We start from the raw sequence: 18,091 nt of genomic DNA, 5'->3' as shown, positions 1-18,091 counted from the left end.
ATGCTTTGCTAGGTTTTATTGTTGGGTTTTTGAATGTTGAATTTTAAAGATGCACTGAACTAAACAGATAATCAATTCAAGTAAGCTGGATATCTTTAATACATTCATTATATGTGCGTCTTCCTCATTCAGACTCACAAAAATACATTTTTATCAATAAAGGAACATTTTTATTATAATGAAAAAAGGATAAAAGCTTAAAAATGTTAACAGGTAAAAAGAATAGAATAGAAACATTATTGAAATCAGTTGGTTAAACTGTCCAGTTTTACATTAGATTGAGGGCATTGAATTATGTAGGTCATTACTGAAATAACTGGACCCTTGAGATTTTTATTACTTTTGGGTTTCACATTTTTAAATGCCCCAAGATACATTCTGCTACAGTAGATGAGCATAAAGAGTGTCATAATAGTGCTTGAATATATATTTGGAGTAGTTTTTTATATTCAGGATGGAATTAATCAATAGATCAATCAGTTTAATGAGAATAACACCTTTTTGCTGATCCAAGTCCAGAGAAAGAAATTCTAACCAAAAAAACTCTTTAATGATCCCAGAAGAGTCCTCCAGATGATGTCACTTCCTCCAGACCTGCTGTCCAGCAATGTAGGTTTCCCTGACTGTCAGTGTGTCATCAAGCACTACAAAATCTACAAAACAACACATTACTGTGCATTTCATATCAAAAACACTTTATTGTGAGCACATCATCTATCCAGTGGACACAATAATGCCTTAACCACTAATAAATAAAATATAATATTTTTTAACTTGTACCTTTTAATTTATAAACACATCCAAGTACAAAAGAGTTATTTTAACTTCTGATAATATTAATATTTAACTGCTAATAACCCCCAAAATGTGCAATTAGGTCTTCATATATTCTAATATATGTAGTATATTCTTCTCTAACAAAGAGGATCACATTTGATGACATAAGGAAATCACAGCAAAGTGGAAATGCTGTGATATGCTATTAACAGATTAAATGTGCATGACATTTTTTGAATATAGTGTATAAGTTTAAAGGAGTAATTCACCCAAAAATGAAAATTTGCTTAAAATTTACTTACCGTCAGGTCATCCAAGATGTAAGTGAATTTTGTTTTTTTACCAAAACAGATTTGGAGAAATTTAGATCCTCTGCAGTGAACGGGTGCCGTCAGAATGAGAGTCCAAACAGCTGATAAAAACATCACAATAATCCACACAACTCCAGTCCATCAGTTAATGTCTGGTGTAGTGAAAATCTGTGTGTTTGTAAGAAACAAATCTATCATTGAGGCATGTTTGGACTCTCGTTCTGACGGCACCCATTCACTGCAGAGGCTCTTTTGGTGAGCAAGTGACGTAATGCTAAATTTCTCCAAATCTGTTCTGAGGAAGAAACAAATTCATCTACATCTTGGATGGCAGGAGAGTGAGTAGATTTTCAGCAAATTGTAATTTTTGAGTGAATTATTCCTTAAATAAGCAACTATGTCAATTATAAAAAAATAAAAATGTAAAACAAGCCCCAAAAGACGCATTTATACCTGCATCAGTGCCGTACTCCAGCGTTCCCTTCCTGTGACTGATGCCCAGCATCTGAGCAGGATGCAGCGATGCAGCTTCTAATGCAGCTTCTACTGTACAACCTACACACACACCAGTATAAAACCTCTATGATGGACACACATAGTCCTATAATGAAATAACCTGCAGCCAGTTCCTCGGGATTCCTATACAGTGAACATGCAAGTGTAATCAGACACACTCGACACACACTGACCTGATGCCTCTCTGAAGTGTCTCACACACATGTCCATGGTCGCAATGCTGCCACTCAAAGTTGTAGTGCCTGAAATCAAGAATGAATGAATAAAAACATGCTAAAAAAATTAGGGACATTTTTCTTGTATAGCACCTCAAATCTGCATAAACAAAACACTCAAAATCATCTTATAATTACGAGCAATAAATACCATGCAAAGCATTTCACAATTAAATAAAACATAATAAAATACATGATAAAATATCACAAAATAATACAATATAATATGGATCAATCAAATACACTGTAAGCCGAATATACACTAACATTCAAAGTTTGGGGTCGGCATGTTTTTAAAATAAATTTTTTTAAGAAATTAATACTTTCAATTGAGAAAGGACAGATTAAATTGAACAAAATTGACAATAAAGACCTTTATGATGCTACAAAAGATTTCTATTTCAAAGGAATGCTGTTCTTTTGAACTTTCTATTCATCAAAGAGTCAGCAAAGAATCAAGTGACACTGAAGACTGAAGTAATCCTGCATCACAGGAATAAATTATTTGAATTTATATAGAAAAGAAAAAAAGGTAAATAGAAATTGCCAAACTCAACACTACTTCAGCTGTCAATTTAAGGGTTAACTTGCTGCACACTGAAAGCAGATAGAAGATGACGCAGACCTGTGAGGTAAGCGTGAAGCCCCTGGATGTCTATCTGCTGCTGTCCGAGTGTGTGTCGACCAGGAGGAAGACCCATCGCCATCACAGCGTCAGTGACCAACACCAACCCTGCCACCAACACACATACACACACAAAAAACCTGACATGCATTTCATTAAACTATTTTGTATTGTCATATATAGTCTGTATTATGTACAGGTTTGTAGTTTTGTGTGTGTTTGTGAATACCTGCGGGATGAGCTCTGTGTGCGATGCGCAGTGCTGCAGGGTGTGTGTGTATCCCGTCTGCGATCATACCGTAGTAAACCGTCCGACCTGGTGGAACACGATCACTTGTGAGCAATCCCACAATGCCCGGGTCTCGATGATGAAACTATAACAAAACAAAATAGTATGCATTGTTCATGGTATGCATATTCATGTTTTAAAATGATTAAATGTATTTATTTTCATGGTATGGTAGCGTACTAGGAATATGATGTTATTTTAAACATGTATATGTGCCTGATAATTACTGAATGTGCATATGTGTGTGTATGCCTTTATATTAATGTGTGTGTGATACTAACAGGCAACATGGCATTAAATAAATGTGTAATGAACTTGGCTCCATGCTGCACAGCCTCTTCAGCCTGAGAGAGATCAGCCATAGAGTGACCTGGATAGAGAAACACTTCAGAAATGCTCAGCCAGTTGAAATATTAGTTAGAAATAAAATAAGAAATAAAAAATTACATACGCACCGAGTGACACCGCAATGCCTCTTCCTGACAGTTCATGGATTGCTGCCGCGCTGTTGGCTAGTTCTGGTGCGAGGGTTACCATGGCGACATTGTCCAGGTGCCCATAAATCTCCATCAGGTCGGCCAGGCCACCTGCTTTAAAAGTGCGGAGGAACTTCGGAGGGTGAGCGCCTCTCTTCTCTTCACTGATGAACGGCCCCTCCAGATGAATACCTGAAACAACCGGGAGTAAAATCATTATAAAAATTCTAATCAAATCAAATATGAAATAAAATATCAACACAACTAAAGAAATGTCAACACCAGTGTTAGTTTTTAAGAATTATAACTGAGGTCCTAATATAGTTTGTTATCAATGTTTGAAATTAATTTTTATTTTTACATTTTCTGTTTTCCAGTGTTAGTTTTTAAGAATTATAACTGAGGTCCTAATATAGTTTGTTATCAATGTTTGAAATTAATTTTTATTTTTACATTTTCTGTTTTTTTATTATTTCAGTTATTTTGGTAAATCAATTTAAACAAAAAAAATAGAAATGTTTTTATATGGTACTTTATTACAGTTAACATTTATTTTGTTTCAAGTAACAAAAAAGTTTTTTATTGTTTCAGTTTTAGTTTAATAATCCTGGTTAATTCACATTTAAATAAAGTAAATAAAGTCTATTTATCTTGTTTGCACAGTGCACACTACATCTGTGTACATCTTACCTAAAACTCCTGCCCCTTCAGGTCCTCCATCCTGAACTCTGAGCTCAGGGATGACCTGTGGAGAGAAACACAGCAACATTACTGGTGCTAATAGATCAAGCAGCACAACTTTTTGCAACACTGAAACTATTAAGAACTAAGCAGCAAATCAGCATATTAGAATGATTCCTGAAGGATCATGTGACACTGAAGACTGAAGTAATGATGCTGAAAATACAGCTTTAACATCACAGGAATAAATTACATTTTACAATACATTCAAACGGAAACAGTCATTTTAAATTGTAATAATATTTCACAATATGACTGTTTTTTACTGTATTTCTGATCATATAAATGCAGCCTTGACCATAATATTACTATTTTTACTGTATTTCTGATCAAATAATGCAGCTTTGACCACAATATTACTATTTTTTACTGCATTTCTGATCAAATAAATGCAGCCTTGGTCATAATATTACTATTTTTACTGCATTTCTGATCAAATAAATGCAGCCTTGGTCATAATATTACTATTTTTTCTGTATTTCTGATCAAATAAATGCAGCCTTGGTCATAATATTACTGTTTTTACTGTATTTCTGATCAAATTTACTGCATTTCTGATCAAATAAATGCAGCCTTGGTCATAATATTACTGTTTTTACTGTATTTCTGATCAAATAATGCAGCTTTGACCACAATATTACTATTTTTTACTGCATTTCTGATCAAATAAATGCAGCCTTGGTCATAATATTACTATTTTTTCTGTATTTCTGATCAAGTAACACAGCCTAGGCCAGAATATTACTGTTTTTACTGTATTTCTGATCAAATAAATGCAGCCTTGGTCATAATATTACTATTTTTACTGTATTTCAGATCAAATAAATGCAGCCTTGGTCATAATATTACTGTTTTTACTGTATTTCTGATCAAATAAGTGCAGCCTTGGACACAATATTACTATTTTTTACTGCATTTCTGATCATATAATGCAGCCTTGGTCATAAAATAACTACTTTTACTGTATTTTAGATCAAATAAACGCAGACTTGGTCATAATATTACTATTTTTACTGTATGTCTGATCTAATAATGCAGTCTTCATCATAATATTACAGTTTTACTGTATTTTTGGTCAAATTAATGCAGTTTTGGTAAGCATAAGAGCACAAAAACATAATTATTCCAAAACATTTTATTTTAGATACAGTCTCAGATACTATAAAATCTCAAGGAAAAAGAGCAGAGGTGTAATTGTGTGTGTGGTTGAGCATCCAAGAGACTAATGAAGATTGGTTATTGATGTATAGATTGTACCTTATGGTATATGTCTGATGGAGACGTGACAAGAGTCGGGCAGAAGGAAGTGACACCGTGTTCTAGAATCTTTTTGGCCACCAGAGCCACGCCTCCTCTGATGTCACTGCTGGCCTGGGAGAAGTCGATGCCATAGCCACCTATGAGTGAGAAGAGGGGAGGAGCTTAGCATTACAAGATATCAGTGAGAACACAGAGACTTTTACATAAACTGGTGAATGTAACAATGTCAACCCACTGTGCACTTCTATATTAGTCTTATGCTGGTTTTAGAGTCTGGTTTACCATTTATCTGTACATCTATGAATCCAGGTGCAATGATTTTATCCTCGCAGTCAACTTTGTGATCCGCAAAACCCTCCTCATCGAAGAACAGCTTCTCCGGGTTCAAAATCTTGCCCTCACGAACCCATAGGTCTTCCCTACAAACACAAAGATTTCCCTTCAGAATCACTGCAGAAAACGTGCAGATTTCACCAGGAGACAATTACAGCTCATAATGTTTCAACCAGCTTTTTATTAAGCATTATGTCATCCAACATTGTAAAGGCCAGTCTAATATGTGAGAATGCATGTGAATTGGTACTGTTTGCAACAGACTTCTTACGTTAAGAAAATTATAATATAAAATTATAATCATAATTGTAAAGAAATCAGAGGTGTGTCATCATATGTTACCACTGCAGCTTGTGATCCTTCAGTATCCTGCAGTTCACAAACTGTGTGATCGGGGCATCTGAAACACTCTTATTGGACGGCATCTCTCCCGAAATCCCTCCCCGACACTTAAAAACACCCTGTGAAGAGAAACCAGACCTGTCAGGTCTTGCTAGTGGATCCTCTTGGTTTGATTTTATCCACTGGACATCTTGACAACACACACACACACCACGTAAAAACAGAAAATACTTCCATAAGAAAACAAAACGTGATCATCATATATTGTGACAACTTAAATAATGTTTTGTTGTGATGTATTGTTTACAGTTTTGTAGTTTTGTTTTGTTTCCTTATTTGTAATTTTGATTTCATTTATTAATTGGACATCTCAAACCCAAACATACTTAATGTATTATATATAGTAATAATAAATTGTTTGTTTGATGCTTTCTGAAGGCAATATTCTATGATTACCCTATTCTTTAGCACCTATATAATTATGACAACGTCAATAATGTGCACTTTTCATATGTTTTATTAAAAGTGCTATACAAATAAACTGACTTGATATCCATGAAATACAATGACCTAACAATCAGTGCCCTTTTGAACACATTTTATCTCTTTTTATGACATAGTATTTAACTTTGTACTGTCAAACATATTTTCCACACAAAGAAACCTCCCTTGTAAACGGTCAACCAGATCTGTCAACATCCGCGTTAGAATTATTTTTGTTATTTATTATTATTCAGCACATAATGGCACCGGTTTTAAAACAAGTGGTGCTTTTACACTGTTAACGACACGCTGTTATAGATGAAGGTAAACAAAAACACCGGAAGTACGGATCAAACTCTTTATTCACACATCTTACAGATACCAGATCATGAGAGGGACACCGGCTGTAGTTTCATAAACACACTTACCTTTAATTCACATACTCTTACTCTGATGCTCCGCTCGTTTGTGTTCGCTAGGAAGTCCGTACAGCGCGTCACGCGCACAGTCAGCTGATGAGGAGGCGTGGCCAAAATACACGTGCTCCAATCGTGTGCCAAAACCGCAGACACAAATGATAAGAATGAATATGAATACATAAATTCATTTTAATTTTTAAAGTAAGAAGCTCAAAAATATCTAAAAACAATTATGCATGAACAATACGAACGCTGTAAAATTTATGATTTGTAAACATTTTGTTTTTAATAATATCCTTTGATATTATTATTATTATTATTATTATTATATTACTTATCCTAATGTACCCTTAGGCTGTATTTGTAATTGTATAAAACCATTAAAAACATAAATTAATTAATTGCATATATATATAGGCCTATATATATATATATATATATATATATATATATATATATAGATAGGCCTAAATATAATCATACTATGTTATTCAATTATATAATCATATATAATGTTTCATATATCATATATATATATATAGATATATATATATATATATATATATATATATATTATCTATATATTACATATATATATATATACTAGGGCTGTCAGTTTAACGCGTTAACGTGATGAATTAGTTCTGAAAAAATAACGCGATTAAAATATTTTAAGGCAGTTAAGGCACTGGCCCCAGAACTGTAATCTACGTCATCTTACATTTCATACAGTTGAGTGTTGACAAATATGATGCAGGACAACAACTCCATATATGCACTTATGCCCTAAAAATGCTAGATATTGGGGCAAAAAAATGCATCTGTATGAGTTTATGTCTCATATTTATATCATATGTTAAGCAATATCACACCAGCAGCGAGAGCAATATCACAGGATTTCTGTTTTTGTCACGAAGAACACTAGTGCACATGTGATTTTATACAACAGTTCAGTAGATAAGAAGTTAATATTGTGCAAAATTTAAACACAATGTTGTGCGTTTTGTTCAGTTTTGCCAAATAAAATATTACCTAAAAAGCCACAGCAGAACCATTGTCCGTCTCCGAGCAACACAGTGGTGTTTAGTTTCTGAATGAATCCGCGTTTTGAATGAATTCGTGTGAATAAATGATTCAAAGATCCGTTCATAGAGGGAGCCGTTTACTGGATTACTGAATGAATCAGCAGTTTGAACGAATAGACTCAAAGACATTTACCCCCATCTGCTGGTAGTGTTAGATTCTTCTTTAGGGTGCCATTTCATTTTATTAAATATATATATATAGTTCACCAAAATAAATAAATAAATAAATAAATTCTGTCATTATTTACTCATCCTCATGTTGTTTCAAACCTGAATGTCTTACTTTCTTTTGCACAACATAAAATAACGTATTTTGAATACTGTTTATAACTAAGCTGTTTTGTTCACTAGGCCTAGTGACTTTCATTTTATGAACAAAAAATACTGTTTCTCAAATTATCCTCTTTTATGTTCCATACTTTATGTTAGGCCACGTAGCCTAAACATTTAACACAAAAATAGGTTTAAATGATCTTTTGGGTGTATTTTCACAGCCAAATTTAGTTTGCGATTAATTAGATTAAAAATCCTCATCGACTGACAGCCCTAATATGTGTGTGTGTGTATGTGTGTGTACATACATACACACAGAGTTATTTTACTGTTTTTCATTTAGCAAAAAATCCAATAAATAGATAAATTCAGATGTTGTAGAAAATGGGATGTTAAACGGCGCAGTTAAAACTAAACCTGTCTGTATATTAATAAAACAAATAGGAAAATACAGAGATATTAATGACAACTACTGTACTTTTAGAAGAAATTATTAGAAGACAATAGTTTACAGAACATTAAAAACAACATAAAAATATTTCATTTCATGTCATAAGCAATTTAATCAACCACCTGTTTAAGAATTTTTAATTCACAAATTTATCACATTTGTCTTTATTTGCATTGATGGTTCCATAAAGAATCTTTAACGTCCATGGAATCTTTTTATTGCAGAAATGTTTTTTATAGTGGAAAGATTTTCTTTAGATTTTTAAAAATATTCTTCACATTGAGAAAAAAAAAGGTTATTTTAAGAATTGTTCGTTAAAAGTTCTTTGGAGAAATCAAAAAAATATATATATTTTTTCTATGATACCACTGGAAAAAAAAAGTTAATATTAAATAATAATAACAAACAAATTAAATTCTAAATGCATTACATATTAAAAATGTATCAATGAACTAACTAATTAATTAATTAATAATATTTTCTAAAGAGTGCATTTCAAATAATATCCTAAATAACTATTACCTCTAAAAAATCAAATGAATTTTGAGAGTAAATTAATTATCATGATATGTTAAAATCCTTAAAATGCTAATGACCTCTCTCTTGTTTGGGCTTCTCTATTGATATATGTTTCTGCATGTGTGTTGTTTTGGTCTGGTGCTCAAGCATCACCTCACTGAAGGCCACTCCGGCATGCTTGACCTGATGATTAGATTTATTAAACCACGTGGGTGAGGTGTGTGTGTTTGTGCATGTGTTTACTGTGTGTGTGAGCAGATGTTTTAAGGGGTGTCAGTGACGTAGATCATTAAGGCATAAACTCAGTGCTCGTTATAGGCCAGAGGTTGGGGTTTGGGATTAGTGATTAATTTTTTGTTTAGTGATGAGTTGTTTATTCAATGTTTGATTCAATTTTTGACGTTATGTGAAGTTTATGCGTACTCTGTCACGTAAACAGTCTCCATCCAAACCTTTAGTGTCTCATGGTCCAGAAACTACGGGGAATCTAAGATGTTTGTAAGCCATCAACAGCAAACTATAAATATGATTAACTGAGCCTGGAAATCTGTGCATTTACTATGTAATACAAGAATGTACAGTATATCTCGTAAGGCTATTCTGTGTGAAAACAGTAAGCTTAGAACCCCTTCTTAGTTTTATTACATGCATGACGATAAAATAATGAAAATAAAAAGAAAAAGAAAACATTCTGGGAATGTCAATTCATGGTTTTTCTCTGTAATTTATAAAATATTTTTTTTCTTTTAGACTCCCAAAAAACTGTACATTTAATAGTATGTTACTGTAAAATTACATAAATGTGCCACTATCTAAAAGGGAACTAATTTTTAACTGCATTTTTACAATCTTTTATTATCAGTATGTTCACAGTGAAATAAAATAAAATAGAAATATTAAATAAGAAATGTAAAATAAATAAAACCTATGTTGTATTTGCAACTAAATTAAATAAACTTAAGTGAAAGCAATAAAATTAACTGGGGGAAAAAATAAAAAATAAAAGCAAAAATGCAATTAAAACCAAAACTGAAATACAAATTAAACCTGCAACAGTAATAAAACAAAATATTAAAAATGACAAATGCACATACTGAAAAAAAAAATAACTATAAATTAAACTAAAATGAAAATAAAAACAAAAAATGTTAAAAGTAATTTATAAAATAGGGAATAATATGTAGTCCTAAAATGTATTATAAAACATACTAAAATGTATTAAACAACAAATGTGTTAATTTATCTACCATTATTATTAATTATTAATAATATTGATTATTATGTAGTTAATTTATTAAAGAGCTAAACCTGCCCTTTACTGTATATTACCCTTTCATGCATAAATTATTCAATTATTTTACTCTTAAACAAGAGAAAAATCACACCAATAACTTTTTTTTGTCAATATATTTTATTTTGATTGAGTTACATATCTGTGGACACCATGCATCAAAGGTGTAAAAAGTGAATCAACAGAACTTAATGTGTGGTCTTAAAAAACATGTTTTTAAAACATTTACTACAAGAAAATGGTATGAACATCAAACAACAAGCTATTTCATGACAGCACAGAAAAGTAAAGTGTAACAAACAAAAGGTAAGTGTGTGTGGGGTGTGGGTGGTGGGCTATTCATACACATATGAGCACAAATACAAACACAGCCCCTTAAAGCTTCTCTTTTGTTAACACACATTGTAAGCAATCAAAACTCTGAGTTCTTGTGGAGCAGCATTTTCATGTGAACTGAGCAGCTCTGAAACACTGAAAACACTGTAACTAACTCTCCCCCTCAATACCACGACTTAGGTGCCCTTGACAAGGCACTGACGAGAACACTGTCCCCGGGCGCCGCAGCATAAATGGCTGCCCACTGCTCCGGGTGTGTGTTCACAGTGTGTGTGTGGTGTTCACTGCTCTGTGTGTGTGCACTTCGGATGGGTTAAATGCAGAGCACAAATTCTGAGTATGGGTCACCATACTTGGCTGAATGTCACGTCACTTTCACACACACACACCCTCCCACCCAAACACCACACACGACACACACACACATTACACACACCAGTCCCAATGTAGTTTTCCCACCACACACTTGAGCACAATCATGCACTCATCTATACCTGCCTACACTTTTATATGACCTAATATAGCATTGCTATAAATTATACAGTCTGAAGTCTGTTTAATATTTCTGTTCAATAAAACCATTCAAGTGTTAATTATATCATAATTTAAATAAAACATATATAATAAGGTAGAATCTAGCCAGGCCCACCCCTTTAGTGCATGAAGTCCACTGTAGTGGACACAGAAAAAACATACAAGAAAAATATAATTAAAATCTGGATGAAAGTATTTCTGGCATCCTATTTAGCTGAAAAGTATTGTTTTGTACCTGTCTGATTTTCTGAAAATAAAAGGATTTATGCTAACATTTAGCACCTATGGTAACTGGTGCATCTCCTCTTTCCTCCGCCTTTTTGAATATATTATGCAATATCTCAAAACAAAAAAAGTGATACAAAGACAACAATTAAATGTAATCATAGACAACACTTTGGGGGTTCACCAGTTGGTGGTTGGGAAATGGTACTACAACTTAAATGTTATCACTGTAGTCAGCATTTGAAGTGGATCAAAAAAGTTCATCAAAGTTGTCTTAAGACAAGAACGCATTTTGGTTTTTGGTTTTAGGTTTTAGGACAACTTCGATGATAGGTTTTGATCTACTTCAAATTTTGACTAGGCTACTGTATATTTCTCCACAGAGGCAATTCCTTGGCACTATTGTAGCTATTTTTACAGTCATGCCAATAAAGCAAATTTTTGATTTTGACAGAGAGACAGAAAGAACAGTAGATAATCCTAAAATGTCAATGCACTTCAGGTTTATTAATTCTGTGATTACATTTAATTACAGTACAGTTTTTATTTAACATTTAGGTACAACACATTTTAATTCATAATTTTTTACGTTTTTTATTTACCTGTATGTAAGCACAGTGCAGTGTTAATGTTCAAACTGTGTATTTAAAATATTAAAGTGGCTGACAACCATAAATATTCTTATTAGGAATAAAACAGAGCTGTAGTTGAATAGTAAGGACTACTACGTGACTATTTTGATGTTGGTCATTATCGCGCTTCTTGGTATAAAAAGACTGAGAACCACTGAGTAACGTGAAAGTTTGTGAAAACAGTTATGTACATTGTGAGGATTGTTTACAACATATTTACTTTCTCACTTCTCCTTTTTTACATTTGATGTTTTTCTCTGTTACTCCTTCCTTTCATCTCTTCCGCCTCCTCTGTCCTTCTCCTCTTCTCTTTTACTGTCAGTTCTGGTTTGCCCATCTTTGCGTATACATCACGCGGTTTTCTTTCTGATGCTTCAGGATGAACACAACAGGCAAGGCCATCACTGAAGGTAAAGACAGAGGAGGAGTTAGTCAAGAGCTGATATTTCTCTGGATAACAGTTAAAATAATATTTGAAAAGAGAAAAAGGGGTTTCTATCACAGTAGTTCATACAGACCAATAGTTATGCAAATAGACTATGTGAATTGAAGCAATAGTTTTTGTAATTGCGGGTATGTGTAGATGTTTAAATATTTGAGCATATTAAACTACAACTTATATACACATGGAATACATTGAGTGTTGTTTTTGGTCTCTGCTAATTGCCATTTTTATATATATATATATACACACACACATTTCTGGTGCTGGATAGCTCTGCGTTTGGGTGCACGTTTGATGGTTAGAGTTTTAGCAGTGTAACCATCATTTCAGAGAAAATACAGTTTCTGGGCAGTGTGTAAAAGAAAGGGAACATGTGGCAGGTGCTGAGAAAACTACATGCAGTCCGTCCCTTGGGATCTGTCTGTGAGCGTGTGTGAAAAGAAAAAGAGTAAGACCGAAAGTGTGAGGGTGTCCGATGAAGCAGATCTAGATGATGCTGTTTTTCAAAAGAAATTTGACAAAACAAGTGACAAATCCACAATTCCATAAAAGACATTATATTCTTTTTAGAGAGTTTCTTTCTTGTAATTTCACTAATGAACAAGGTTTTTATTTTAAATCTAAAGAACAGATTCAATCTTTTTGTCTTAATTCAATTATTTTGATTCAAATGTTAAAATCACAGAATTAACAGCAACTTTTGTTTTTTAATTACTTTTAGTTAATCAAAATAATTGAAACAATTTCACCTTCCTTTTTAAAGTTAAAGATTCAACTCGATTTTTTAAAAGCAGTTTAAGTTGAAATTACTTAAAAACCAAAAGCCAATCTGAACAGCAACTGATTTTTATTCATTTATTTTAACTTTCAATCATCATTCGGGACAAATTTGGGCTATATATATATATATATATATATTATAATTTTTATTATTATATATATATATATATATATATATATATATATATTTTTTACAGTTTCCTTAATTGGAGTGGTTCAAGACAAGGCTTGGTTCAAGAAGTTGGCACCCATAGGAAATTCAATTATTTTTATTATAATTAAATATAACATAAAAATAAGCATATTTTACTTAAAATATGGTACTTTTAGAGGTAAATACATTTTAAAAAATGCATAAATTGATAGTTTTTATTTTATCGTCGACGACATCGACTTTTTTTTTTAAGTTAATATGACACCTATTTAAAAAAAAATAAAAAATGGGATCACAGCTGAGACCTTCGTGCCCAAATTTGTCTACGAAGGACAAATTAAGAGCTGCTATACGAAGGATGCTTGAGGGTTAAACAGAGGTTTGCCTAATAGTGATAGTGACCTGATGTTTTTGAGAATTGTTTCTAATATTATTTTCTTGTTTTTCTTGGTGTAAACTATTACACTTCAATTAACCGATTCAGATAGTACACTGGAAACATTTATTTACTTTGAAACAGTTTTCACTCAGAAATTGCTGGTAAATTTCATAAATAGTTAGAAAAAAATTACAAGATTTGATTATAGATTTGATTTGACATTTTGAGGTAGAAAGACTGAAATAGAATTTTCGTGTAAAATTTTAATTATTTTAATTACAGTGAGTAAATTTTTTTCTGTAATGTGTACATGGTATCTGATTATATCAACTGTGGAAATTCATTCATACATGTCCACAGGCTACAAAGAAGTTACCACAACTACGTTTGACAATGTGTCCTGCAGCAAATCTAATCTCGGAGCAGTCAAGAACCTACCTTCACATAACACAAGTATGTTTGTGTGTAGCATTACGTCATTATAAATCAGATGCTGATTCACTTATTCATTTATTTGTGTGTAATGTTTAGCATCTCGACCTGACTGGTTACTCTACACAGTTCCTGCGTCAGCCTTTCTGATTGGGATTGTTCTGTTCACGTACATCTGCAAAACACAACAGCGCAGGAACAGTAGGTGTACTGTAAACTCACCCAAACACATACACACACTGACGCAGAGAAATACTCAACACAAACTTCATGCTGACCGAATATAGATGATTGATCTAAACAAACACAATTTTCTTGCAGTGCCAACAAAGCAGAGGACAAACACAATTGGACATTTTGCCACGCACACCGAAATTGGGTGATGCATTTTGTGTTTTCCAATTCCTTTTTCTTTTCTTTTTACTCTCTTCTGTGTAAAATGGGTAAATGTTTGCCAAAATGTACACTTTTATCAGAAAAACTTAATACATTTTAATAAAATTGGTTGAAAATTTACTCAACCTCAGGCCATCCAAGATGTAGATGAGTTTGTTTCTTCACTTGAACAGATTTGGAGTGATGTTTTGTTAGTTTATTTGCTCACCAATGGATGCTCTGCAGTGAATGGGTGCCGTCAGAATGAGAGTCCAAACAACTGATAATAACATCACAATAATCCACAAGTAATCCACACCAGTCCATCAGTTAACATCTTTTGAAACGAAAAGCTGCATGTTTGTAAGAAACAAATCTATCATTAAGTTTTTTTTTAACTTTAAACCATCGCTTCTGGCCAAAATCCATAATAATCCATAATAATCAAATCCATAATCCATAACAATCCAGTGAAAAAATCCTTCTGTTGTCCTCTCACATCAAAATTCAAAAACATATTTGTTTAGAGCTGTTTTGGACCGTTTCCACTTGTAAGCAGCTACTTGATCTGCATATACATTGCATATTTCTCTCCTGATTCAGACAAGGCAATTTTTTCACTGGAGAAATCAATATCATGGATAGAGGACTCGTATTTTAGCAAGCAAAGGTTTAAAGTTAAAAACTATGTAATGATGTATTTGTTTCTTACTAAGAAGAAGGTTTTTTTGATAAAGAGATGTTTTGTGTTGGAATTTTTTGGTGTGGATTATTTGTGTTGTGTTTTTTTTGTCTGTTTGAGCTCTCATTCTGATGGCACCCATTCACTGCAGAGGATCCACTAATGCGCAAGTGATGTAATGCTACATTTCTATGAATCTGTTCCACATCTACATCTTGGATGACCTACGGGTGAATACATTTTCAGCTTATTTTAATTTTTCGGTGAACTTTACTATTAAATCAAGACATGCCCTTCATTTTTGTCCTGGAAACTTACAGTTAAAGAAGATGGTTATTTCATGTTTTTGAATGTGTGTGTTGTCACAGGCACACTGAGAGCGGTACTCAGAGGTGTATGGAGAATGCTGAAAACAACAAGAAGGGTAAAATACTACAGTGTTCAAATCTCAAATCATAGTGTTCAACATAATATGTCTATGAAAAAAATGATTGACGTACCACAAAAATAAACCCTAAAAAGCACAGTTGTTGCTTGTTTCGACAGATGAGACGCAGTCATATGAGAATGTAGAAGCAGCTATCTACAACAATCAAGACAAAGTCACATACTATGTTTCTGCAGATGAAGGTATATCCTGATCAACAGTAATTATGTGAGTGGTTTTACTGTGCAATTAAATGGGGGTTGGTTTTAGATTATCTTAACCCGGATGCAGTTGGGGAAGAGGAAGTGGCGGGACCACAGGAACATCACAACACCTTACAACTGCCTAGCAATTTGACAGATATGGGTGAGTGAGAATACAATACTTTATAATTTTTATATATAAAATATTACATTCAGTACACTGCAAAGCTTAGTTGAATTATAGTTAGATTTTTTTTTTTTTTTTTTAGTACTTATTATTATTTTTAAATATTACTATTTAGGTTTAATTTTTTACTTATATTCAACTTAAGTTTTTACTTTTTTATTTAATGCGTCAACTGGCATTTCTCATTTTCCTTTTGTTTAGGTTTTTCATCCAGTATTTCTATATTAATTTACTGGATTTTTTTTCAATTAACAAAAATGTTTTAATAATTTTAGATTCAGCTAACGATAATAACCCTGTATTTTACAGCTCTAAAGAGGACACTGGCAAAAAGTGTTCTAAAATTGTTCAAAGCATATTTATTTATTTAATTTTTTTTTTCCCCTGCTTATTAAAGCTCCTTTGTATGTAGGCTTAGTTTAGACAGGGTTGTGTTTGGGGTCTGATCTGATTTCTCTCCAGATGGAGAGTCGTATGAGAATATGGAGGAGTGTTTATATGCTCAACCTCGCAAACAGACACAGAAACTCCGACACGCCACTGAAGACGAAGGTGAGGGATCAAACACATGGATCTGATATACTATTAGCTTTAATAAATATTAGACAAATGAATGTGTGGTAATCTCTCTTAAATATGCCATAGACTACATCAATCCTGATGAAGATGGAAAACAAGATCTCGCTCTGGACCACGCAGACACTGGTAAAGATTTCACTGTGTGTTTATAGATGCACATGTACGGTATGACATACTGTAAGAACTGTCGTTTTCTTTCCTTCCAGAGTCGTATGAAATGATGTCCGGGCCAGACTGTCTGTACAACAACACAGGCTTTACAGCAGCCCATGGCACCACGGAGGATGGTGAGTGTGTGTTTATTATGTGTTGAAGACATGCGTGTCTCTTTACATGTGATTAAGTGTGTGTGTGAACGCTTGTTTCAGATTCATATGAGCTGATGAATGGAATCCCAGTCTCGTTGCAGACAGAGATGGATGGAGGAAGGCCGTGTGAATGAAAGAGATGCAGAGAAATAGACAACTGCAGTCAAATTGCAGTTAAAAGAGAGAAACTAAAAGAGTCCCTTTTTAAAATTTAAACCTCTGAGAGCAGCTACTGGATGACAGTTAATTATTATTTTTTATATAAATAGCCTATATCAATTATATAATTACATCAAAAACAAACTTGAGATTGAAATCAAAATGGACTATTTACTTGTTTCATAGACTTTTATTGCACAAGTAATCACTTCAAAGAAACAATGACACACAACCCACGTTTCACTATCCAATAAAATCCTGAATTTCACTCGAAATGTCACATGGCAGAATTTTAAAAGGTTGCAAATTTCCTCTCGCACATTTTTATTTTTTTATTTGTGTGTTTTTTTTTTACCTTAAAATATCAGTTTTTGCCTTCTGTTTCTTTCTTTTGGCATCCTTAAAGGCACAATATGTAATTTTTCGCAGCTAGAGGGCGTGTATTCAAAATAAACAAAGACCAGGTATCTTAGTTAGATGATGCCATGACTGAGTGTGGAATCATGGGAGTTGTGGTCTTCATCCCCACAGCCGAAGCAATCAGATGGGACTCGGGCAGAAATCATGTTCATGGATGAGCTAATGATTTATTAACATAGTAGTATGAAGCAGGGTGAGGCTGAAAGCGAAATGAGGCCCCTGAACGAGCGTGACACACGGCTTGAAAGCAGCGGAGCTTTTATTATGCTACAGTTGACCGCTTCCGCTCCTTCCGGTCGTGTGTATGTGGGGGAAAAAAGCAGCGCTGTTTTATACTAGATATATTTGAAAGTTCTGTTATAATGTTACTCTGTACGGTGACCGGTCTATTAAAACGCATAACATATTAAAGCATCTTTGGTTTTTAA

At 33.2% G+C, this 18,091-nt stretch overlaps 2 protein-coding genes across 3 annotated transcripts; one reads left to right on the top strand and one right to left on the bottom strand.

Moving 5' to 3' along the window:
- Position 1: 1 nt before the first annotated feature.
- LOC109059510 (N-acetylglucosamine-6-phosphate deacetylase) lies at positions 2-6,987 on the bottom strand. The gene is made up of 12 exons (XM_042719676.1): positions 6,797-6,987; positions 5,886-6,004; positions 5,493-5,629; positions 5,208-5,347; positions 3,900-3,954; positions 3,189-3,401; positions 3,015-3,103; positions 2,674-2,818; positions 2,445-2,552; positions 1,778-1,846; positions 1,542-1,643; positions 2-653 (listed from the first exon to the last, which is right to left on the bottom strand). The coding sequence occupies exons 1-12, from the start codon at positions 6,965-6,967 to the stop codon at positions 580-582; spliced, it is 1,422 nt and encodes a 473-aa protein (XP_042575610.1). The 5' UTR covers positions 6,968-6,987; the 3' UTR covers positions 2-579.
- A 5,437-nt stretch (positions 6,988-12,424) lies between these two features.
- Positions 12,425-17,511, top strand: LOC109059534. Of its 2 annotated transcripts, XM_019076724.2 has the most exons (11): positions 12,425-12,543; positions 14,252-14,344; positions 14,423-14,524; positions 14,645-14,702; positions 15,749-15,804; positions 15,927-16,010; positions 16,078-16,173; positions 16,660-16,749; positions 16,843-16,902; positions 16,983-17,063; positions 17,145-17,511. In XM_019076724.2, exons 1-11 carry the CDS (start codon positions 12,513-12,515, stop codon positions 17,216-17,218), a joined length of 825 nt encoding a protein of 274 aa, XP_018932269.1. In that variant the 5' UTR covers positions 12,425-12,512; the 3' UTR covers positions 17,219-17,511. The 2 variants fall into 2 exon arrangements, with proteins under 2 accessions (XP_018932269.1, XP_018932271.1); XM_019076726.2 differs by lacking the exon at positions 14,252-14,344 and having other exon boundaries at positions 12,436-12,543.
- The last annotated feature ends 580 nt before the right edge of the window (positions 17,512-18,091 follow it).

The sequence above is a fragment of the Cyprinus carpio genome, chromosome B3, assembly GCF_018340385.1.
Source record: "Cyprinus carpio isolate SPL01 chromosome B3, ASM1834038v1, whole genome shotgun sequence".
Lineage (NCBI taxonomy): Eukaryota > Metazoa > Chordata > Actinopteri > Cypriniformes > Cyprinidae > Cyprinus > Cyprinus carpio.
Note: the sequence above shows the minus strand (reverse complement) of the source record. Positions and strands in the feature narration are given on the sequence as shown.